Genomic DNA, 25,685 nt, shown 5'->3' on the forward strand with positions numbered 1-25,685 from the left:
CCTCAGGTTTGCGGTGGCAGGACAACACTACCAATTTCGTGTCCTTCCATTCGGCCTCAAATCTGCCCCGCGGATATTTACCAAATGCCTATCCCCGGTGGCAGCCTTCCTTCGTCAACAGGGCCACCAGGTGTTCCCATACCTGGATGACTGGTTGGTAAAAGCGCCATCCGTGACCGCCGCAGCCTCATCCTCCAGCGCCTGTCTGGATATTTTCCGCCGACTAGGCTTGACCCTCAACCGCGAAAAGTCGACACTGGAACCTACCAAAGTCATCACGTTCCTTGGAGCGACTCTGGACACGGTACGCGTCAGAGCTTTCCCCTCTCAGGAGAGAAAGGTCAAACTCATCTCCCTGGCCAAATCAGTGGCTTCGCGGAAGACTCTGCCGGTCCGCACCTTCAAGTCCCTCCTCGGCATGATGTCTTCATGCATACTGCTCATTCCCCACTGCCGCCTCAAAATGCGCCCTCTCCAAGAGCAACTCACAAGGCAATGGACGCAGGCTACGGGATCTTTCGAGGACCGCCTACGCGTCACTCGACCTATGATCAACCACTTACAATGGTGGAGTTCCATCAAACACCTGTCAAGGGGACTGCCGTTCCTCCTCCCTGCAGAACCACACGTCATAACAACGTACGCATCCCTGGAAGGGTGGGGAGCGGTGCTCCAAGAACTTCAAATCAACGGCAAGTGGACGACACAGGAGACCAAGCTCCATATCAATCTACTGGAGTTGAGAGCGGTCTTCCTGGCTCTCCAGGCGTTCCTACCGCGCATTCGCAACTCCCCAGTGCTCGTCAGGACGGACAACACCACGACGATGCACTACCTGAACAAACAGGGGGGGACGCGTTCGATCTCACTATCGCGAGAATCGCAAAGGGTCTGGAACTGGCTTCTGGAACATGGAATAACATTACAAGCGGAGTACGTCCCGGGCAAGGACAATGTCTTGGCGGACGCCCTGAGCAGAGAGAGGTCTCCTTCCCACGAATGGGAGCTGGACACGGAGGTGCTGGAGCAGATCTTCGAGGAGTGGGGCACCCCGCGAATCGATCTATTTGCCACCAGAGAGAACGCCAAATGCCCAAGTTTCGCAAGCAGGCATCACCACTCAGGAACCCTCGGGAATGCATTTTCCATCGCATGGCGCAACGTATTTGCGTACGCCTTTCCGCCATTCCCACTGATACCCAGGGTTCTCAGGAAGATGAAGTCAGAGCCCTGCACTCTGATCCTAATTGCTCCATCCTGGCCGAGGCAGCACTGGTTCACGGACCTTCATCGCCTCTCCGCCCGGCCCCCACTTCGCCTACAGCAATTTCCAGCCCTGCTCACTGTAGGAAGGTAGATCCCTGACTATGGTTGCCCCCAACTTTTTGCCTGGTGTTTTGCTGGTTTTCTGACTTAGTTGACCTGGGGCCCTGCCATTCAGGACCCCAGGCCTACTGCTCTCTCTGTAAAATGGATTCCATGTACCTTAGGTACATATCTAATTGGATACTGAGTCACCTTATCAGTCCCTGTAGATATAGTATTCCTATATCTAACCCTAAAATGGGCACATGTATTCCTATCAGTCACTCCTATGGCAGGCCTTGACAATCCTGAAGGCAGAGTGCTTGGAATCGTGTGAGATAGTGCTCTGGCATGAGCTGAGCCTGTCTGCGGCTTTCGGGATCCATCCCTTAGCCGTTTCCATGATATCGCATAACATATACTATTAAGTGCATTATAATCCTCGCGGTTATATGCCAACTCTGGTATCGCTTTATCAAAACATGTCGAGTAAGGTGTCATACGAATTGGAATACTAACCCCTCGCCAATTCTGGCGACGGGGTTAGCATTCCACCCTTCTAGAGGGACACGACATGTATGTAACCTGTAACCCCGGTTAAAGTCAGACATAGCCTCAGCTCCACAAGATGGATGCTGCCACCGAGACACAAGTCTGCCCTCCTGCTGCTGGGAGTCCTCCCAGCACAGGAGGCAAGGACAAAGGGTTTCCTGCCAGGGGCGGTGCCAGCACTGTCCCAGACAGGATTTTGTGTATTCTAGGTAGGCAGGGCTTGAGAGGAAGGTGACTGCAAGTGGCACCCCGGTGCTCACTGTGCATAGGCCGGCTTGAACCAGTTCCAGGCGCACTCCAGCCCCTGATCTGGGGAAAGCCCGCCAAAGGAGAGGGGTGTAACCACCCCCCTCCTAGTCCCACCCATAGGGCAGGACTTAGTCGCCTGCCAGCCCCCTTTTTCAGGATAAAGGTAGGAACTGGCCCCCTTCCAAATTAGATCAATCTTTGAATCCTGAACCGACCTTCTACACGAAGAACTCAAGACTCTTCTCAAGATTTCTCCCTTGTGACTAAGGAGTAGTCACCCTGCAGCAGCAGGCACCAACCAAGCATCGCGGTTTGTTGCCAGTCTCTCCTCCGGATCAAGACTGCTCCAGCACGACGAGAACCGGCTTCCCTGGCACCTCTGACCTCAACCTACATCATCAGCCCAGCTGTGATCCGTGGGTGCGACGAGACCTCGAGGGACCGGCCATCTTCAGAACTGCCCGACGCTTGTCCAGCACGACCACCGAGTGACCCTTGACTGAGTGCTTTGGGGTAAGAGAAGCCCCGACCCTGAGCAGCTCCAGCACCGAAGTTCAGCCCCCCTGCATCCACGAGCTCTGCGTGGGGCCCTTCTGCTTTTTGCTGCTCACCGCGTTGTCCAGGTCACTTGCCCGTTGGCTAGTGACCCTCTGACGACGAACTCTAACGACAAACATCGCTGGTCTGGTTGCTCCAGACTGGCCCTTGCTTCCCTCCTTCAGAGAAGTACCCTGGACCCTCCTGGTCCACTCAAGACGCCATTTTAGTTCCACCGCGTGGGCCTTGCATTTGCCAAGACTTGTTGCCCCAATCCTGGGTCCAGCGACGTCGACAGCAGAGACCTTCGTGGGACAGCTCGCACCTCCATCCTGGTCGCCGACAACGCCTCCTGGTCCGAGAGACTGCAGAGCCCAGCAGCGCCCACTCACCTGGTCGAGGTGACTTTGTCCGGTGCCATCCTGGTGCCCACCTAAATCACTGGCTAGTGATTCAGAACTTGGTCCCCTCTGCTTACAGGTCTTCTTCTTCCCTGATCCAGGCTTGGATCACCACGAACTCCTTCACTGGCCGCCTGCCAGCAACTTCTTTCTTCAGGCTCCTGGATCTTCAACGAGGGTTTCCGACGCAACTTGAACCCTATGCAGCCGCAGCCCCTGGGCTAGGTAAACTGAGTACTCCGGTGCTCCAGCATAGTCCAACACCCTAAGTGTTCGGATCCACCCTTGTTTTCGACCCACCTAGTCGGGTTCGCCCGAGAACAGTAACTTTGCAAAGTGCTAGTATCCATAGACTTGTTCCCGCATTACGCGTGAGAGTTCCCACTCTGCACACGGCGTCCCTAGGCCTCCTGCTTCTAATCTAAGGGTTCAGCATTGTAGGCCTAGCGTTTCTACAGTCTAGAAAAGTATTACTTACCTGCTAGTAACTTCGCATTCCACTTCTTGTGTATATGGTTTTTCGTGCCCCTCGGGCATTTGTGTAAATTATGCGACTTTCAGTAATTCTTTAAGAGTTTTGTTGTGTGCTTAGCTCCCTGTCTCATAAAGAGCCAGGGTAGTCTTGTTATAAATAAATATACTTTATTTTTGATAACAACTTGTGTGGTGTCCTTTCACTTGGTGTTCAAGGGGTAATGTGATGGTAAAACAGCTGGCTTAACACGCCCTCTAGAGTCTTAGCCTAGACTGCTCGTATCCATGCTACTAGGATAGCTGGTCTATAAGGTTGACTTACAACCAATGATCAATAAGGGTTGTTTGGACTGATACATAGTGATCACTAGAATAGTGAGCACTGCATATCAGGCCAACTTCTCACACTCACGATGTCCATGGGGCAGGTCCTCCACCTGAATCTGAGATCTCTGAAGTTGTCAGCCTGGCTCCTGAATACCGCGAATTCAGCCACCTGAATATCCCGCAAGAGTGCAGAGACGTCCTTGCGAAAGCTAGAGCGGACAGCACTACTAAAACCTACTCACTAAAATGGAAGCGATTCTGTTCCTTGTGTGTGGATAATGGCTTGCACCCCTTCCACACCACTCCACAGCAGCTGCTGCCATACCTATTGCACCTTGCGCAATCAGGCCTCGCACATGCATCCATCAAAGTGCACCTAGCGGCGATTTCCAGGTTCACAAGGACTGCGTCCCTGTGGGCGGACAGGCTTATAAAACAATTCCTAAAAGGCCTATACAGGTCCTTTCCACGACCAAGACCAATTCCTCCATCATGGCACCTCAATGTGGTACTCAGTTAATGAAGCATCCCTTCGAACCCATCCATAAAGCGGAGAAAAAATTCCTCTCCTGGAAAACGGCCCTCCTCCTGGCGCTCACCTCGGCCAGAAGGGTCGGTGAGTTGCAGGCTCTCTCCATCCAAGATCCCTTTATGCAATTCAGAGAAGACAGGGTCATTCTGCGGACTAACCCTCGGTTCATTCCAAAAGTCCCCTTGGACTTCCACCTTAACGAACCAGTGGTGCTTAGATCATTCTTCCCAAATCCTACCACTGCAGCCGAGAGGACACTGCATTCACTAGACCTGAAGAGATGTCTTAAATTTTACATCGACAAGACAAGACACTTCCGGAAGTCTTCTCAACTCTTTATTGCCTTCAGTAGACCACGAAAAGGCTTGCCCCTGACGAAACAGAGTATTTCGAGGTGGATTTCTTCTGCGATCACCTTTTGTCACGACAAGGCCGGACGGCCTTTGGACTCACGAGTCAAAGCTCATTCGACTAGAGCCATGTCCACGTCTGCGGCACTGTTTGCTGGAGTGCCGGTATTGGACATCTGCAGGGCGGCAACCTGGAAGTCCCCGCACACCTTCACCAGGCACTACTGCCTGGATAATGAGCTGATGAAGGATGCAGCAGTGGGCCGAGCAGTGCTTCGCCATCTATTCCAGTGAGGTGAGCCTTCCTACATCCCTCCATCCTTTACTGGTATGCACATTCTTTTACTACTATTTACATGACAATGCATTTTGGTGGGTTGCAGTCGCATGATATGTATTATCTCAGACTCGTATATGATGTTCCATCAGAAATGTGCATAATATATTGCTTGCTACTCTGATTCAGGCATGTGAATCTATTAAAGACACCCAAATACTGGATAAGAAATGCGTTACTTACCTGTAACTGCAGTTATCCAGTATTAGTGTCTTTCATAGATTCACATGCACCCTCCCGCCTCCCCTGGAAGGACTCACCTATCTCTCTAACAAGTTTACGCCTAACTAGCTTGGTGCGTACGAAAATCTGAGAGACTTGGGCTCCTGACAGGAAGGTTCTAGAAGGAGGTGGTAGCTGATTGGTTGGTTCTCTTTACTTTGGTCCTTTGTACAAAAGGACACAGATAGGCCACCAAGGTGGGACCCTTGGGCCTACCCTGTTTTGGTCCTTTTTACATAAGGACGTGGATAGGACACTAAGGTGAGACCCTTAGGCCTATTTTTTCTATGTAAGTCTTAGGACATTACTTTTATATATACCGGAGGCTCCCGTCTCGACGACGGGGAATGATTCAGGCATGTGAATCTATGAAAGACACTAATACTGGATAACTGCAGTCACAGGTAAGTAACGCATTTCTTACTGCTATTTTATGTACCGTGGGACTCCCACTTCGACGACGGGGAATATTCAAGCATGTGAATCTATGAAAGACACCAATACTGGAGAACCACAGTTTACAGGTAAGTAACTTATGTTCTTACTGGCCTTGAGGCCTACTGGAAGAGGGAGGAAGAGGTAGGGGCTGAGATGAAGATTATCTCAATTGCATATATCCACTTTGCACTCAGTGATGTGAATACTTCCACCCGTATACCACAAGCATTGTTCTCCACTGGTATGCATGGTTATGAATCTCTGGGTTTAAACTGGAGGCAGATGGCCAGCAGCTCTAGGCAGTTGATGTGTTATCACCGGTGCTAAGGGGCTAAGTACCTTGAAGAGTCATGTTCATGAGATGTGTACCCCATTTACCGAGTGATGATTCGTTGGTGATGATTACTTACTGTGGGCCCAAGCAAGGTCTGCCGAGCAACAGATTGTTGCTGTTCCACAACTGAAGAGAGAACCACTGGATGCGTGCCTTTATTAACACTAGATCTTCCCAATGACGCACTGCTTGTGACCATTGCTTTGAGTAATACTTCTGACACGTGTAGTCTTGCATGTGGCACAACGTCTATGCACGATGCCATCACATCCAAGAGCTTCATTTCAGTTTATAAAGGAACAGGACAAGTGGACTGAGAAAGAGGCACCAGCTGCTAAAATGCCATCACCCTCTGCTGGCTGGTATATGCTGGTATATGCTTTCATTATGACAACATTTAACACTGAGCCCAGTGTTAGAACTGCTGGAGACCTACAAGCTTGTTTAGAGCAACGTAGTCCTCTTATAGATAGACAACATGACATCCATGTATTACAAATAGAAACAGGGGGGTACTCGCACCTCTTAGGTGTTTGCATTAGCACAGGAGATCTGGCTGTGGACAATCGGCAACAAGATCTACCGTTTAGCAGAATACCTACATGTGATGGGCAATAGCTTTGTGGACTTGTTAAGCAGATGCATTAAAAAGTCCACAAGTGGGAAATCCCCCTGCGTGTCCTACAAAGAGATTTCCAGTGATTGGGTACCCAAGACATAGTCCTCTCTGCCACCTCAAAAAGCCCGACCTTTGTATCCAGGTACTAACACATGCAGTACATGAGCAATACACTGTGAATGTACTGGTCAGGGATATTTGCTTTTCCTATTTGACCACTCACACCTTATGTGGCGAGGAAGATGAGGCAAGTCCATTACCCTCTTCCTTGGGTCCGCTTCAGAAGAACCACGACCCACCACCACCCGCAACAGATTCCTCGCAGGAGCTGGAACAAGATCACCACCGACCAGCTCACCACCTCCCTCAGCCAGAACCCTCCCGCCAACGCAACGGACCCCAACGAAGCAGCCAACAACTTCACACAGTGGATCACCAACTGCGCAGACACCCTCGCACCACTGAAGACCCCTCCCAGCAGACCCGGCAGTAAGAAAGCCTCCTGGTTCACCGACGAACTCAAGAACTCCAAGAAGAACTGCCGCACCCTCGAGAAAGCCTGGAGCACCAACCAGACCACTGACAACATGACTGCCCTCAAGCACGCCACCCGCAAACACCACCAGCTGATCCGCACCACAAAGAAGACAGCATTCAAGGAACGGCTGGACAACAACGCCCACAACAGCAAGGAACTCTTCAGCATCGTCAAAGAGCTCTCCAACCCCAGCGCCGGAAACGACATCACTCCCTCGCACGACCTCTGCGACTCACTCGCCTCGTTCTTCCACAGCAAGATCGCCGACATACACAACAGCTTCGGCGCACAGACCACGCACCCAAGCACCGTGCCAACGCCCCCCACCACCACCCTCTGCGCCTGGACTCCGGTCAGCACCGAAGACACCGCCCGCATGATGAACACCATCCACTCCGGATCACCAACCGACCCCTGCCCCCACCACGTCTTCAACAAAGCCGACACCATCATCGCACCCCAACTCCGGGACATCATCAACACCGCCACCTTCCCGGAGAGCTGGAAGCACGCCGAGCTCAGCGCCCTCCTGAAGAAACCAACAGCGGACCCAACCGACCTCAAGAACCACAGCACCGAGTCCGCCCTCATCGCAGCCACAGATGACATCGGGTCCCTGCTCGACAACGGGGAAACAGCGGCCCTCATCCTCCTGGACCTCTCCACAGCGTTCGACACGGTCTGCCACCGCACCCTAGCACAGCGCCTCAACAACATCTGAATACAAGAGAAGACACTGGAATGGATCATCTCGTTCCTCACCGGAAGAACCCAGAGGTTCCGCCTCCCCCCGTTCAGATCCAAGGCCACCGAAGTCATCTGCGGCGTACCACAAGGATCATCACTCAGCCCCACCCTCCTCAATGTCTACATGAGCCCCCTTGCAGCCATCGCACGCCAACACAACCTCAACATCATCTCCTACGCCGACGACACCCAGCTGATCCTCTCCCTCACCAACGACCCCGCCACCGCCAGAACGAGCCTCCACGAAGGGATGAAAGACGTCGCCGAGTGGATGAAGAACAGCCGCCTGAAACTGAACTCAGACAAGATGGAAGTCCTCATCCTGGGATCATCGCCCTCCGCCTGGGACGACTCCTGGTGGCCCCCTGCCCTGGGCACCGCTCCCAAGCCAACAGACCACGCACGTAACCTGGGCTTCATCCTGGGCTCCTCCCTCTCGATGACCAGACAAGTCAAAGCCGTCTCGTCGTCGTGCTTCAACACCCTGCGTATGCTCCGAAAGATCTTCCGATGGATCCCCACCGAAACCAGGAAGACGGTAACCCAGGCACTCGTCACCAGCCGACTGGACTACGGAAACACCCTCTACGCCGGAACCACAGCCAAACTTCAGAGAAGACTCCAGCGCATCCAGAACGCCTCCGCACGACTCATCCTGGACATCCCCCGACACAGCCACATCTCCAGACACCTGAGAGACCTGCACTGGCTCCCCGTCAACAAGAGGATCACGTTCAGACGACTCCACCCACGCACACAAGGCTCTCCACGACCTGGGCCCTAGGTACCTCAACAACAGCCTGACTTTCTACACTCCCACTCCCACTCTACCACCAGCCTCGCCCTCGCCGCCGTTCCACGCATCCGCACAACCACCACCGGAGGAAGATCCTTCTCCTACCTGGCAGCCAAGACATGGAACTCCCTCCCCATCCACCTCCGACTGACCCAGGACCACCTCTCTTTCAGGAAGCAACTCAAGACCTGGCTCTTCGAGCAGTAGCAAACCCCCCTGCTCCCCAGCGCCTTGAGACCCCTCCGGGTGAGTAGCGCGCTTTACAAATGTCCTGATTGATTGATTGATTGTGTCTGGATACTGAGCGCGGCACCGTCGGCCCCCAAAGGGCGCATTCTCCCTTTGCTTGTGAAGGCGTCCACGAGCGGGGCTGCAGGAGATCACGTTCCACGGTGCAGTATGAGCGCGGGCTGTGTTGTAAGGTCCCCGCCAGTGCCCAGAATTAGTTGGGCATGTGAGTCACGAAGCCCAAGTCCTCACCGATTGTTCCGGTGCAGTGCTGAAGCTTTGCCTGGTGTTGTGGGTCGTAGCCAGCTGACAGAGTCGCTAAGTATGCCATTGTCCCTGTTGGTCTCGCACTATGGTGGGTAGGGACACTGTTGTGACAGTTCAGGCCAGCACAGTGCGTATATGGTAGTGTAGGCTGGGCCACTCTGAAGTTACTATTGCAAGATGCTTCTTGGCGCTCAAGGCTTGCTACCTCCCGATAAACTATTGTATCCCAGCTCTCCCCAGGTTCCTCTGCTAGCTGAGCTTAGGGTTGTACAGCCTGTAGTAGGTCAATTTGGAGGGAAGCCTATTCCTACTCGCTTGTGTAACACAGTGTCACCACGGTGTCCCGCTCTTCGTGGCCTAAACGTCCACAGCCTCGGTGCGCATCAGGGTGTGCAAGTTCAGGATAGGAGAATGCGACTTGCTCTGTGAGGCCACCAGATCCGTTGTTGGTCGAGAGGAGGCGTAATCAATCAATCAATCAAGGAGACCGCACCGCCGCACCCGGTCATCAGGGGAGTCACGTTTCTACTCCCTGGGTGTAACTGTGTGTTGCGGACAGGCCAACGGAAGTGCGGCGCCCCTTGCAGTCCACTCTGGCAGGGTTACATTCACCGCCGGCTAGGTCCATGCCTGAGTTTTGGGACGCGCCGCCGGCATCCAATGCCAGGCCGTTGAGCACGCGTCACTTAGTTACATGCCTCCGGTGTTGTTGGGGGATACAACACTGGCAACTCAATTGGGCGGAGTGATACAGCAATGCTCAGCCGTTTGCTACTGGATCAGCAAGCTTATAAGGGCTGGAAGCAGGATAATTGGCGGACTGTTTGCGGAGCTATATTAAAAGGCGTCCGCACCCATCGCCATCTTGGCTACGCCCCCCATGATCCTGACCTTTTAACTTAGGTCCTTAATTTCAGTGAGATCGATGCTGAGCTGCTGGGACTGAAGCCTCATGCATCCTGCTGGTCGAGTGTGCCAGGTGGCTTATGCAGGCTTTACTACGGTACTTGAAGTTCCCCTGGGCCCAGCATCAAGGGAACCTCTCCAACCACGGTCTGTTTTCGGAGGAAACTTCAAAAGACTTGTAGAAGGCGGTTACTGGAACGCATTTGTATCAGCGGTAGACCCCTCTTCCTTCACCAACTACAGTTGACAGTGATGACAGATGCTGCTGGGATGGGGTGACAATCTGGGAGATGTCGAGTTCAGAGCCCTCTGGTCTCTGGCAGAATCCTGGCTCCATATCAGTCTTTTGGAGCTGAGTGCCATCCGCTTGGTGTTGAAAGCCTTCCTTCCTTCCATCTAAGCGAGGCTGGTACAGGTGCTTACAGACAACACCACCGCCATGTGGTACTGCAAGAAACTGGGTGGGATCAGGAACCCTGTACCATGAGGCCATGACCCCTGGAAATTGCTGGACCACCAAGGGATCTCTCTAGTGGTGAACGATCTGGCAGTATCGTTGAACGTAGGATGAACAAGTTCAGCTGTTCGTTCCTAGCGGGGCATGACTGGCGGTTACATCGGGAAGTGGTGCAAGATCTCTTCTTAGACTGGAGAGAACCTTGACTCCATTTCTTTGCCCACACTGAGAATGTCAGCATTACTGCGCTGTTGGGTTTCCCAGGTGTCTCTCGTGCCGAGATTTGTTCTGTCTCCAGTGGAGCTCAGTACTCCTGAATGCCTTTCTGCCGATACCTCTTCTACCCAAGTTCTCAGTAAGATCAGGTCCAACTGGGCCAAAGACATCTTAGCGGCTCTGGGTGGACATAGAGAGTATGGTATTCAGAACTCCTGGGCTAAAGCATCTGTTCTCCAGTCAGGCTGCCCGTCTGGGAGAATCTGCTGTTGCAGCAGAAGGGCAGCCCCCAAAGTTTTGCAGGCTCCACCTTCATGCATGGAGATTGAGCAGCGACAGCTGAAAACTCTCGACCTTCCTTCAGAGGTGATTGATCTTGGCGTCCCTCAGCTAATACTGTATTTGCCTGTCATTGGGACAAATTTGAGACTTAGTGCAGTTCCCAGCATATTCAGGCCAAGTTATCTAATATTGTAATGCTTGTTATGCCCGGCCCTGCAAGACCTTTCCCTGGATTCAGTTGAAGGGTACTTTTCAGCTTTTTTACAGTTGCTGGATCAGCCCTCTTTGTTCAAGTCTCCTTTCTTGAGACATTTTAAAGGGTTACATTATTTATTTTCTCCTCCTCTTTTGGCCAATCCACAGTGGGATGTTAATTTGGTCCTCACTTTTCTAATCTGTACTCCATTTGAGCTGCTTCAAAGCTGTCTCTTCTGGCTCCTCACCCTCAAGACAGTGTTCCTCATCACCATGATATAATTGTGTGAGTGGGCTTCAAGCTATGTGTCCACCCGGTGTGTACCACCTTCTTCCTGGACAAACTGGTTGTTCTTTCTGCTAAATGCTGTGACACGTCAGTCAGTCACTCTGCCGGCGTTCAATGCTCTGCCTCACCCCTCTACGGAGGAGGAGAGACTCCATAACTTTAAGCCAAAAAGAGTTCTGAGTTTCTATATAGATTATACCAAATACCACCGGGGAGACTATCAGCTCTTTGTTTGCTGGAGTGAGAAAAAGCAAGGCATTGTAGAATAGAACCATCTCCCACTGGATCATGCTCTGCTTTAAGATCGCTACACATTGGCTAAAAAAGCAACCTCTGCATGGTCATCCTACCAGGGTCAAAACTGTTACCACTGCATTAGCATGCAGAGTCCCTGCCCTAGACATCTGCCAGGTAGTATTGTCTGGACAGTCAAATCCGCTGAGAGTGGCATTTCACCCCCTCAGTCCTACAGGACTTTCTGCTTTGAGTCCATTCACACACCCACCTCCATATATGGTTTGCTTAACTATCTGTTCACAAGATTGTGGAATCTGCTGCTAGAAGTCTCCCATCACAAAAACACATTCCTTACCTTCTGTAATATTTTCTGGTCGAGAGATTATCTAGCGCAGATTCCTCACTGACCCTCCCATCTGCCCCGTTCTGTGACTATCCATTAATAAGAACCCAAATCTAGGAACCAGCACACTGGTCATGCAACTTTCTTTTGGGACTTGGCGCCTGGAGGCACTGACTGTCTGGAAAATAACTGATGTCAGCGCGTGGGAGTGGGGCCTATATGGGCCACCTACCGGTGCGCAGAGTTACTGCTGAAAAGATTTCGTGTCCAGTGTGACACCTCGGTAATATTCAGGTGGTGAGGAATCTGCAGCTACATACTCACAACCAGAAAGAGTGTTACTGAAGGTAAGTAACTTGTTCATTCAGTTGGTAATGGTCAGTTAAAGTTTGCATTTTTATTTATCTGCGCTAATTACATAAAATTATTTGTATACTATTATTCTCCCTCCGGAGGAAAGCTCATAAAGGATGGTAGAAGTAAATGAACAGCATTTCACTCTGGTGTATAATCTAAAGAAGGTTGTGTTTTCTTGTAGATAAAAGCAATGCATTTAGTCATTGGGTGTCAGGATAACTTTTTGTTACAGTGGATAATATATTGATTAAGAAAAGATTTATATTTAATGATATTTTACAGTAATCCTTTCTGTTTGCAGCCTAAACCTTCTACAACTCCAACATCTCCCCGTCCCCAAGCCCAGCCCAGCCCGTCTATGGTGGGTCATCAACCGCCAACACCTGTGTATACACAACCAGTTTGTTTTGCACCAAATATGATGTACCCAGTTCCTGTAAGTCCAGGAGTGCAGGTAAAACAATACCAGTTTGTTATGCGGTGTGGTTTGAAACCAGTCATTATTTTCAATTCATTTACATATCTCTTTTGTCACCTATATTTTTGTGACATGTGGTTTATTAGAAATGAAGTAGTAAATGCCATCTCCATCTGTATTACTTTGGAACTTAATCTCCTGCTGATTGATCATGTAAGTGTATTTTTTTTCATGATGCCTAGGATCAATGACACCATTTGCTATCCTGTAGATTGCTTTTCTTATAGATGAAACCAGGTTCCGATGTCTATCAATGTACTATATATTCGTAGTCGATCATTTGTATCTTTATAGTTCATGCATTGCTATTTTTTCAAAACGTACTGCAGTTTGGCAAGTACATGAATGTTACTATTCTTTTGATAAAGATACCCATTCGGTTGCTCATCAGTGCAGCACAGCATCTGATTTCCAATATCCATACAGACAGACGTGTCTGCCAGTCATCAATCATGACAAAACAATATAATATCGTGAATGTAGTCTTCTATGATGTAAACAGCGTTCTCTTCTATTATGCGCTCCTTGTCCTATTTATAACAATTAAAGGCCCCTTGCCGAGGAAGGGGGGGGGGGAGAGAGAGAGAGAGAGAGAGGGAGGGGGGGGGGGGGAGAGAGAGAGAGAGAGAGAGAGAGAGAGAGAGAGAGAGAGAGAGAGAGAGAGAGAGAGAGAGAGAAAAACCCACACACAGGGCCTCTAAGGGTTGCACGATAAGTGTTGCAGCACTTAAAGGCCTTCCCTGGCCACAGTGCCCTGGGGACCCTGCTGGCGGCCATCCCCCATGCTGCCCACAACCTTCGGCCATGTGCAGGAGGAAGTGAGTCACAGGGCATGTCCTGTAGCCAGTATCCTGCAGGTCGGGCGCTGTGGCCAACCCAGCTGCAGGTGGCCAACTGCACTCGGCCTTCGGCCATTCGCAGGAGGGAATTGGTGGCAAGACCTGGCCTGTGGCCAAGCCCTACATCCAAGTCCCTGCAGGCAGCCAACCCCAAGCCTACGGCCGGACCTTCGGGTCAACCACTTCTACAGGCATCCATCCTCCCGAGCCAACAATGGACAGAGGACCTAATTCCCAGGGGCACCATAACATCAAATTAGGAGGTCAAAAGCATGCCCCTGAGCCATTTCAGGCCCCGGGGGACACCATCCCCAGGGCCAAAATTCATGACAAAAGAATAGGGGACTGTGGCCAACCAACTTTCCCGAGCCATTAGCTGCCTTGTGGCCCCTTACCCCGGGTCACGTGAAATCAAATGGGGAGGGGGGCAGCATGGCTCCGCCTCTCCGAGCCTTAAGTTCCTGTGACCCCATGCCACAGGGCTGCATGTCATATAGGGCGGGTGTGTGGCACAGTGCAGGAGCCGGCATTGCGCTCGCCCAGACATAGCAGCTGTTTTTTTGCATGCTTCCTCCGGGCGGAAGCAGTGTCTGTTTCCCTACCCACAGGAGTGCAGGCAGGGAAACAGAGGTCTGCTCCCAACCAGCAGGTGCATGTTTAATTCTCGTGCTGGCTGGGAGCGCACATACTTTCCATTCCTGCAACAGCATAGACATGGAAGGCATATGTGCTCCCAGCTGGCGGGGGGTTTAAAATTCTTCCGCCAGGAGTGAGCAAAGCAAACATACGTTTCCCTGCCTGCGCTCGGTCAGGGAAACTACCCAGCCCCAGGGGATGGGGTAACCAGTGCCTTTACTGGGTTAGGAAGGGTGGGTTGGGTGCACCATCCCTTCCCTTTAATTTAAAATTCAGCCCGGGGGATGGGATCCTCGGGGCCTTTTGAAACTCTGGGTGGGGGGGAGGGTGCGCGGTCCCCCTCCTCTTCATTTAAATATCGGCCCCCGCAGGAAGCTATCCCTCCTCAGCGCGCGCCCTCCGTCCGTGCGCAGCAGGGAGTTGGCCACAGGGCCTTGTTGCAGGTCAGCCAGTCCACAGGCATCCAACCTCCCCAAGCCAATAGGTACTCCATTCCCTAGGGCTATATGACATAGGCCCCAGGAACCCCATCTCCCGGGGCCAAAATCTATTATAAAGGGGGAGGGAGGCCCGGAGACCCCCTCCACCAGGGCCCAATGTCTTGGTATTGTGGAAGGTGGCCACGTGGCCCCCCCTCCCTGAGCCTTAGTAGGCCCGAAATACCTCATTACTCAGGGCCACAATACATTAAGAAGCATTGGCTAATCCAATAGGTCTTGGCATTGCGAGACCTATTGCCTTTATCAAAATTAATGTCTCTTCGCCATGTAGCTCAAGAGCACCTAATTTATTTATTTAATTATAAACTTTTATAGCAGGGAAGCTATGATTTTACCTCATTTTCTGATCTCATTTTGTAGAAATCAGTGGGTATTTGTCTTTCGACCAAAGACTAAGTCCTTGATATGAGCACTAGTTACACTACACAAGCTCACATGCATTGTTTATAGGCATTGGAAGACTAAGTGATGTGCCAAGAATCACAGGATGTTGAGCCTACGGCGAGACATTGAATCTAGTTCCCGTGTTCCACAGTCGGAAGCTCTGATTTTAACGCCACACCCTGGGTTGAGAGAGCACGCTTAATTTTCTGTTTGCATTTCGAAAATAATATTTGTAAGAAACTGTCACCTTGAACAGAGAGGAAGTGTGAAGTTATAGCATAAATGAAGTCAGGAGGTTTTGTGGTGCCTCTATTTCTTTTATGTTTGCTAGATGAAACAGCTCGCTTTTTGGTTGGCAGTATATTATTGTAAAATCAGGTCTTAGCTCACTTCAGAACCATTGAGAGATTTGTTACAGATGGGGCGAAGTCACAAACTTGCGGCCGGAGGCAGATTGTGTAAAACTTTCCAGTGCAGCCCATATTTGCCTGATCAATGTGAGGAGGAAGCAAAGCCTGGCTTCTTGTCATAGCTGACACAGCCATCTGTCACAAACCTGTGGTGGCTTCAGATCTACAATCCCTGCCACCACCCCAGCTCAAATTAAACGCCGATTCATGCAGATGCTCTGATAGTGACACACTCGACATCACAGGCAGGAGACAAGAGCAGCGTCTCGCTATCAGCAACTTAGAAAAGGGACAAACAGCCAACTCAAAGGCAGGTATGAGGGTGAAGGTTGTCCTTTAGTGCAAAGACCAATTTGGAAGAGGAGCATTTTTTGTGTGCATGGCAGTTAAGTTCTGCGTAAAAGACTGAGCGGAAGCAGCAATCTGCACATCTATTTGCATATCAGAAAGAGTATGTTCGAGGCATGTGGGCTGCTGAATTCATATCTGTGCATAGATCGCCGCCTAGTGTTGGGTCCGGATGATTGCACTTTGTTGTCCTGGAAGAGTCTTCGAAGTATCACTATCACGAGATAGGTGACTCCTCCCCTCGACTACAGTGCGCATGGGCATCTTCTCCATGCTCAGATTGTTTTTTTCTGCCATTGGGTTTGGATGCAAACTCCTATACTCCAACTCGGAATCGAAAACAAAACTATCTAAAGGCCAAAAGGCCTTCGACGGTATTGTTCTTGTTCGGTACCTCTCTACTCGATACAAACTTCCATCTCGAATCGGTCGTCGACGCGGGCCGCTGGGCCTTTTCGACGCCACGTGAGCCACTTATCGATGGAAAGAAGCCCTTTTAAAAGGTGCCCACAATGCCACTCCAAGTTCCCCCATACTGATAAACACTCAGTATGCAACAAGTGCCTTTCCCCAGACTATAGGGAAGAAACCTGCCCGGCCTGCGCCCAGTTCCGGTCGAAGAAAACCATACGGATCAGACGGGCCGCTAGGCAAGAAATGCAGCGACAGGCACTGGAACCGGACAACATCTTCGATGATGACCAGGACCTACCGGACGCTCAAGACTCGGACCTAGAGATAGTCACAGTCGAGGACTACTCCGACTCCGACAAAATCCCGTCGGGCCAAATCGTGAGTACACTGCCCCCGACACCAATTTACCCGTCACCAAAGGCTCCGGTCGAGGCATCGCCAACAGGCCTTAGCCAAGATCATAAAAAACTTTCGACAGCCCCGCCTTCAGGCTCGGCTCCGAAAACCAAACCGAAACCTTCTGAAACCCCAGGGCCTAGTACCATCGCCCCGAAAAAGGTTGCTGAGCCAAAAAAGGTCACGACCCAAAGGGCGTCGATCCAAAAAAGGACGCACAGCCAAAGAGCGTCGAGCCAAAGAAGACTGTCGACCCCGCAAAGGCCGCTCAGCCAAAAGCCATCGACCTCAAAAAATCGGTCGACCCGAACAAGGGCACGCAGCCGAAGGGCGCCAAACCGAGGAAGGTTGCCGACCCGACCAAGCCTGCGGTTCGAAAACCGTCGACCCGGCATCCGGTGCTGTACTGAAACCATCTAAGCCAGACAAACCTGTCGACCCAAAGATAACCGCTCCAAAGACACCGGTCGATCCAAAAAAGAACATCGATCCGGTGAAAGACACTCATCCAAAGAAGCCCACGGAGCACAAAAACGTGTCGACCCGAAAGTTCCGGTCGATCCGAAACCACTCGTCGAGCCGAAATCAGGGCCCGAACCGAAAAAACCCAGCAAAACACCAAAGGTCGTCGAAAAAACAGATTTTGTCGACCCGAAAAGGTCCAACACTAAACCCAGGACTGTAGAGGAAGAACTATTCCACCCAGATCCATCCAACGACCAAGCAAAAATTTACATTAACCCAGACACTGGTAAAGTTACCATCCTGCATAGGAAAAAGAGACCTTTGGACTTTGTACCTGATTCACCTATCCCGCTGAAGAAAAAGGACTTTGGCACTTCTCCCACAAGACCCTCAATCCCTTTTCAACCTATTATGCCTTCCACACCCTTTGCACCTACCTCACCTTCTCACCCTGGGGACGATGAGGGGGACACAGGGTATGAACCACATCCCCTATATGACTTTCCTCACGATCCAGACCAAGAGGAACCTTGGGAGGAGCCAAAAGACCCTTATGACACCCATCCCATCCCTGATGTGCCCACTTATCCTACTAAGCCATCACCCACTGATGACACAGTAGTATTTAACCAACTCATAGACAGGGCAGCACAATTCCACAACGTGGACATGCACAGTGACCCCGTGGAAGAGGACTTCCTCTTTGACACTTTCACTACTGCAGAGAAAAGTGTCAAAACACTTCCCATGTTGAAGGGAGTTCTAAAACATGCACCTGACATATTCAAGGACACAGCCAGGGCACGGGTAATCAATCCCAGAATAGAAAAAATTATAGACCGGCTCCTACAGACCCCACTTATATCAAGGGCCAGTTGCCGCTAGACTCACTAGTGGTTGCTAACGCACGTAAAAGAGCCAACTCTCAGACTACAGGGGAAGCACCTCCCCCTGATAATGATTCAAAAATTCTAGAGGCATCAGGCAAAAGGGTAGCGGCACAAGCATCCAATTCTTGGAGAATTGCTAACACACAAGCCCTACTGGCTCGTTACGATAGGGCACACTATGATCAGCTCGAAAGCCTTATGCAACATTTGCCTGAGCCATTTAAAGCACAAGCAAATGATCTCATTCAGGAGGGGAAATTCATATCAAATGCCTCCATTAAATGTCCGCTGAATTCTGCAGACACCGCAGCTAGGTCCATTAATACTAATGTCCTCCTCCGCAGACACGCATGGCTGCGGGTTTCAGGTTTTAAGAATGAGGTGCAGTCCACCATTCTAAACCAACCCGTCAACCCAGATTTTTTATTTGGTCCTGCGGTAGACATCATCTTGGACAAAATGAAAAAGGACACAGAAACCGCAAAATCCATGGGTGCACTGCAATTTCTCCAACATAAGGGCTCCTTTCATCGCTCCTCATACAGAGCAAATACACGAGGAAATGCTTCACAAACATCTGCCTCCTACAAAGGTAACACACAAGGTTCCTTCGCAAAGAACACCACCAGAGGTGGTTACAGAGGTAACAGTAATAAGGGAAGTGGGCGGGGAGGCAATAACACCAGAGCCTCCGCCACCACAAAACAGTGACTTCATTACGCTGCCTCCAGACCACTTAACACCAGTCGGAGGCAGACTACAACAGTTCCTACCTGTCTGGCACGCGATCACCACAGACAGGTGGGTAAGAGAAATTATCCAGTCTGGTTATTGCCTAGAACTGACTTCTACGCCACCAAACATACCACCCAGACATCGTCCTATGTCCAAAGAACACATCACCCTACTTCAACAAGAGGTGAAAAGCATGCTGGAAAAGGGGGCCATAGAGCAAGTCCCTTTCCACCAACAAGGGAAAGGATTATACTCCCTATACTTCCTTATCCCAAAGAAGGACGGTTCTCTAAGACCAATTTTGGACCTCAGGCCCCTAAATCAATACATACTATCGGAGCACTTCCATATGATCACACTACAACAAGTGCTCCCGCTGCTACGGCAAGGAGACTTCCTAGCAACACTGGACCTCAAGGATGCGTACTTCCACTTACCTATCCATCCAGCCCACAGAAAATTTCTCCGGTTCACAATAGAAGGGCAACACTACCAATTCAAGGTTTTGCCCTTCGGGGTTACCACGGCTCCAAGAGTGTTTACAAAATGCTTAGCGACAGTAGCAGCGCATCTCAGGCGGCAACACGTCCATGTGTACCCTTATCTGGACGATTGGCTAATACAAGCAAAATCGTACCAAGAGTGTGCAGCACACACGTCCCACACAATCCAGTTGCTACACAGCCTAGGCTTTTCAATCAACTACACAAAATCGCATCTGCAACCTTCCCACATACAGCAATACCTGGGAGCCACTATAAACACCTCAGTGGCAAAGGCGTACCCAAACACAGCAAGGATAGCCAGCATGCAGATACTCATCCGCAAATTCCTGCCACAGCACTCCCTGCCAGCCCAAGTTTTCATGCAGCTCATAGGCATGATGGCCTCCTGCATATTCATTGTCCCCCATACCAGACTTCAAATGCGCCCGTTACAGGAATGCCTAGCACGGCAATGAAACCAGGCTCGTGGACAACTAAAAGACCTAGTGTTGGTAGACAGCCGCGCACACAAATCTCTGCAGTGGTGGAACCCACAAAACCTTTCACAGGGGCGACTGTTCCAAGAGCCGGTTCCACAACTAGTACTAACAGCGGATGCATCACTGACAGGCTGGGGAGCCCATCTCCTTCAGTACACAGTACAATGACTCTGGACATACAAACAAAGAAGGCTGCATATCAATCAACTAGAGTTGCTAGCGATCTTCCTAGCCCTAAAAGCCTTTCAAAAATACGTGTACAACAAGACGGTGTTGATCCGGACGGACAACATGACGGCAATGTACTATATCCAGAAACAGGGAGGAACCCACTCTCCACAGCTGTCCCATCTGGCGCAGAGCATATGGAAGTGGGCAATTCAAAAGAACATCTTTCTCCTAGCAGAACACCTCCCAGGGAAAGACAATCAAATTTCCGACCTGCTCATCAGGCACAGCCAACAAATACACGAATGGGAGATTCACCCCCAAGTTCTCCAACCATTCTTCGAGGAATGGGGTCACCCAGAGGTAGACCTCTTTGCCACAAAAGAAAACTCCAAATGCCAGTACTTTGCCGCCAGATTCCCACATCCGTTGTGAACTGGTCAGGCAGATTTGCGTACGCTTTTCCCCCAGCACCGTTGATCCCACTGGTGGCACGCAAACTGCGACAACACTTGTAGGAAGGTGGATATCTGACTATGGTTACCCCCAACTTTTTGCCTAGTGTTTTGATAGTTTTTGACTTAGTTGGCCTGGGATCCTGCTATTCAGGACCCCAGGCTTCCTGCTCTCTCTGTAAAATGGACTCCATGTACCCTAGGTACATATCTAATTGGATACTGAGTCACCTTATCAGTCCCTGTACAGTATACCTTAGGTATCCAGGGCATAGGTGTACCCAGGGCCTACCAGGGGCTGAAGCATGTATTATGCCACCCCTGGCTGGCCATCCAAAACTGACACAACTGGCTGCACGACAGCTGGGGCAAGGTGGTGTAATCACCCTTTGCTGTAGATATAGTATACCTATATCTAAACCTAAAATGGACACATATATTCCTATCAGTCACTCCTATGGAAGGCCTTATCAATCCTGAAGGCAGAGTGCTTGGAATTATGTGAGATGGTGCTCTGGCATGAGCTGAGCCCGTTTGCAGCTTGCGGAACCAAGTCCTTATAGCTGTTCCATGATAACGCTATACCATATACTCTTAAGTGCATTATAATCCTCGCGGTTAAATGCTAACTCTGGTATAACATTATCAAAACATGTCGAGTAAGGTGTCGTACAAATTGGAGTACTACCCCCTCGCCAATTCTGGCGACGGGGGTAGCATTCCACCCTTCTAGAGGGACACGACATGTCTGTAACTGTGAACCCCGGTTAAAGTTAACTCGAGCCTCAGCATCACAAAATGGATGCTGCCACCACAGACACAAGTCTGACCTCCTGCTGCTGGGAGTCCTTCCAGCGAGGGAGGCTCAGACAAAGGGTTTCCTGCCTTGGGAGGTGCTAGCACCACCCCAGACAGGATTTTGTGTATTAGGTAGGCCAAGGCTGAAAGGAATGAGACATGCCTGGGGCACACAAGGTGCCCTGTGCATACACCGGTTCCAACCAGTTGCTGGGTCACTCCAGCCCCAGCTCTGGCGGGAAACCGGACAAAGGATAGGGGGTGTAACCACCCCCTTCCTGGTCCCACCCAGGGGAGGGACCTAGTCGTAGTGCAGCCCCCTTTAGCTGAATAAAGGTAGGAGCTGGTCCTATTCCCAGTTAGATTAATCTTGACAACTTCCACGAAGAAACTCTTGACCTTCGACCTCCTGAACATCAGAAGACTGAAGAATCCCCCTATGGTCAGGGAGTGACCATCCTGCTTCGCAGGCACCATCAAGCTCCTGTGCGGTTTGCTGCAAGTCCTTCCTTCCCGGAATCCGACGACCCAGCTCAACGAGACCCGGACCTCCAGACCCCTCTGACCTCTACCCACATCCACAGCACAGCTGGGACCCGTGGGTGCGACGAGCAACGTGGAGACGGCCATCTTGAAGAAACCTGCACAGTGCTTCCAGCACGACCACCGAGGGACCCTCGAGTAAGTGCATCGGGGACTGAGAAGCCCCACACCGACACAGCACCTGCATCCAAGACCAGCCCCCCAGCCTCCACGAGATCTGCGTGGGGCCCTTTTGCCTGGTTGCTGCCTTCCCTGTTGTCTGGTCACTTGCCGGCTGGCTCGTGACCTCTGAGACGACGACCCGAAGATTTCAACACTGCTAGTCTGGTCCCCCAGACTGGCCCTTGCTTCCTTGTGAAAGAGAAGCACCCCGGACCCTCCTGGTCCACACCAGACGCCATCTTTATTCCACCGCGTGGCTTGCACTAGCCAAGGCCTGTTGACCAGATCGACGATCCAACACCGCCATCAGCAGCAGACTACGTGGGACAGCTCGTGCCTCCAGCCTGGTCGTAAAGAACAGCTCCTGGTCCGCGCAGCTACAGAGAGAAGCGACCCTTCCTTCCCCTGAACGCGGCGACAGCATCTGGTTCCCTCCTGGTTCCAGCACCGTCACTGGCTAGTGACCAAGACTCTGTCCCCTTCCGGACTTCTCCTTCCTAGTTCCATCCTTGGAACCACCGGACTCCTCCATCTGGCTGCCTGCCAGCAACTCTTTGTTTCAGGCATCACCGGGAGCAACGCAGCGAACCCGACACCACTTCAGCCCTATGCACCCGCAGCCTGTGGGTTAGGTAACTAAAGCTTCTAGGTGCTGAAGTCAGTGTCCACTATCCTAGTGTCCAGGTCCACTGTTGTTTTCCCTCCATCCAGCCGGGTCGTCCGGAATCCGTAACTTTGTAAACTGTAGTATCCATAGACGTTGGTACTCATCCCGCGTGAGAGTTTCCACTCTGCACGTGAGTCCCGTGGGCCTCCTGCTCCTTACTTACCTAGTTCGTAGCGTAGTCCCAGCGATCCTCCAGCCTCTGGATCGCCTTACAGTACTTTCCTTCCTCGAATTCCATTGTTTTTAGTATATGGTTTGTCGTGCCCCTAAGGCACACGTGTAAATATTGTGCTAACTCGTATTTCCTTCTTAGTATTGTCATGTGCTTAGCCCTCTGATCTCATAAAGAGTTCAGAGGTGTTGTTATTAATAAATATACTGTTTATTTTCATAACAACCTGTGTGGTGTCCTTTCATCTGGTATTCAAGGGGTTATATTGTGGTAAAACAGCTGGCTTCACATGCCAAAAGAGTTTAGCCTAAGACTGCTTTGTCCATGCTACCATTAGGATAGCTGGTCTATAAGGTTGACTTACAACCAATCACCATAAGGGTTGTTTGGACTGATACAAGGTGATCACTAGAACTAGTGAGCATTATATATGAGGCCAACTTCTCACAACACTCACTCACCCTAATCCTAGTTGCTCCCACATGGGCGAGACAACCATGGTACACAACGTTCCTAGAACTTTCAGTAGTTCTTCATCAAAAACTGTGCCTTGCTCCACATCTTCTAACTCAGAACCATGGAGAAATAAGACACCCAGATCCCAATCAGATGAACCTAGCGATCTTCCTCCTGAGGTCTTAGAGTTCGGATACCTTAACTTGCCCCCAGACTGCATGAACATCATTAGGGAGGCAAGAAAACCAACCACACGAGCGTGCTATGCAGCAAAATGGAAAAGATTTGTTATTTACTGCAACAATCACCAAATCAACCAATTAGACTCTTCCATACAAAACATTATATGCTACCTGCTGCATTTACAAAGATGTAACTTAGCATACTCTTCCATACGACTACACCTAGCTGCTATAGCAGCATGCCTTCAGAACAGGCAACACCTTTTACTGTTCAGGGTACCAGCAATTAAAGCATTTATGGAGGGCTTAAAAAGAGTGATCCCTCCAAGACACCCTCCATCCCCAGTCTGGAATCTAAATATAGTGCTTACCAGACTCATGGGACCTCCTTTCGAACCTCTACACTCATGCGAATTGCATTTCCTAACGTGGAAGGTTGCATTCTTAGTTGCCATCACCTCACTCAGGAGAGTGAGCGAATTGCAAGCACTAACAATTCAAGAACCCTTCATGCAGGTACATGCGAACAGGGTAGTTCTTAGAACAAACCCTAAATTCAAGCCTAAAGTCGTATCCAATTTCCATATCAATCAAGCAATTGAACTGCAGTATTCTTTCAGAATCCACAGTCAGTAGCTGAGAGAGCCCTGCACACACTAGACGTAAAAAGAGCTCTACTTTACTATGTGGACAGAACTAAATCCTTTAGGAAAACAAAACAGCTGTTTGTTGCTTTTGCACCACAACACAAAGGAAATCCTATTTCAAAGTCAGGAATAGCCAGCTGGATAGTTAAATGCATTCAAATATGTTATCTAAAAGCTAAACACACTTTAACAGTCCCCCCTAGAGCGCACTCTACACGGAAAATGGGGGCATCCATGGCTTTCCTAGGGAATATTCCTCTCGAAGACATCTGTAAGGCAGCCTCATGGTCCACCATACACACTTTCACTAAACACTACTGTGTAGACGTGCAAGCAAAACAGCAAGCTGCTGTAGGCCAGGCTGTCCTCAAAACTCTTTTCCAAACTGCTGCAGCTGGCACAGGTGGCCACCGCTAGATGAGATACTGCTATTCAGTCTATGCACAGATATGAATTCAGCAGCCCACATGCCTTGAACGGAATATGCTACTTACCAGTATACATCTGTTCTTGGCATGTAGGGCTGCTGACATTCATATCGCCCACCCTGCTCCCCGGCGCCTGTCGCAGCTGCAGCATTATCTAGCATGGACATCTCTTACTTTCCTATCTCCATCTCTGCGACAATGGCGAAAAACAATCTGAGCATGGAGAGGATGCCCATGCGCACTGTAGTCCAGGGGAGGAGTCACCTATCTCGTGATACTTCGAAGACTCTTCCAGGACAACAAAGTGCAATCATCCGGACCCAACACTAGGTGGCGATCTATGCACAGATATGAATGTCAGCAGCCCTACATGCCAAGAACAGATGCATACTGGTAAGTAGCATATTCCTTGTGAGAAACTGTGACCTTGAACAGAGAGGAAGTATAAAGTTATAGAATAAATGAAGTAAGGTGGTTTTGCGGTGCCTCTATTTCTTTTATGTTCGCTAGATGAAACAGCTCGATTTTTGATGGCAGCACTCCATGGTAAAATCAGGTCTTAGCTCACTTCAGAACCATGGAAAGGTTTGTGACTGATGGGAGCGAATTTACAAACTTGCAGCCAGAGGCAGATTATGTAAAACATGCCATTTTACGCCCCTATTTGCCTGATCAGATAGAGGAAATTTGAGGAGGAAGCGGAGCCTGACAACTTGTCATAGCTGACACAGCCATCTGCCACACACCTGTGGCAGCTTCAGATCTACGACCCCTATCACCACCACGGCTCATATTAAATGCAGATGCTCTCATGGTGACGCGCCATCGGCATCACAGGCTTGAGACTGTTCAAAATCAGAGCATCGTTTTGCTGTCAACAACTTAGAAAAGGGCCAAACCGCTAACTCAAAAGCAGGTGTGAGGGTAAAGTTGGTCCTTTAGTGCAAAGAGCATTTTAAAAGAGGAGTTTATTTTGTGCTCGACGGTTCAGT

At 50.4% G+C, this 25,685-nt stretch overlaps 1 protein-coding gene across 19 annotated transcripts in view; it reads left to right on the forward strand.

Annotated features, from left to right (window-relative positions):
* ATXN2 (ataxin 2) overlaps nucleotides 1-25,685 on the forward strand; it is a 1,876,777-nt gene that overhangs the window by 1,069,370 nt on the left and 781,722 nt on the right. For 17 of the 19 annotated variants that reach the window (XM_078667457.1, XM_078667461.1, XM_078667458.1 and 14 more), the window contains one exon: nucleotides 12,837-12,989. In XM_078667457.1, the coding sequence (XP_078523583.1) occupies nucleotides 12,837-12,989 (153 nt within the window). The remainder of the gene's footprint in view (nucleotides 1-12,836; nucleotides 12,990-25,685) is intronic. The other 2 variants (XM_078667445.1, XM_078667446.1) reach the window with 1 other exon arrangement.

The sequence above is a fragment of the Lissotriton helveticus genome, chromosome 11, assembly GCF_964261635.1.
Source record: "Lissotriton helveticus chromosome 11, aLisHel1.1, whole genome shotgun sequence".
In the NCBI taxonomy this organism is placed as follows: Eukaryota; Metazoa; Chordata; class Amphibia; order Caudata; family Salamandridae; genus Lissotriton; species Lissotriton helveticus.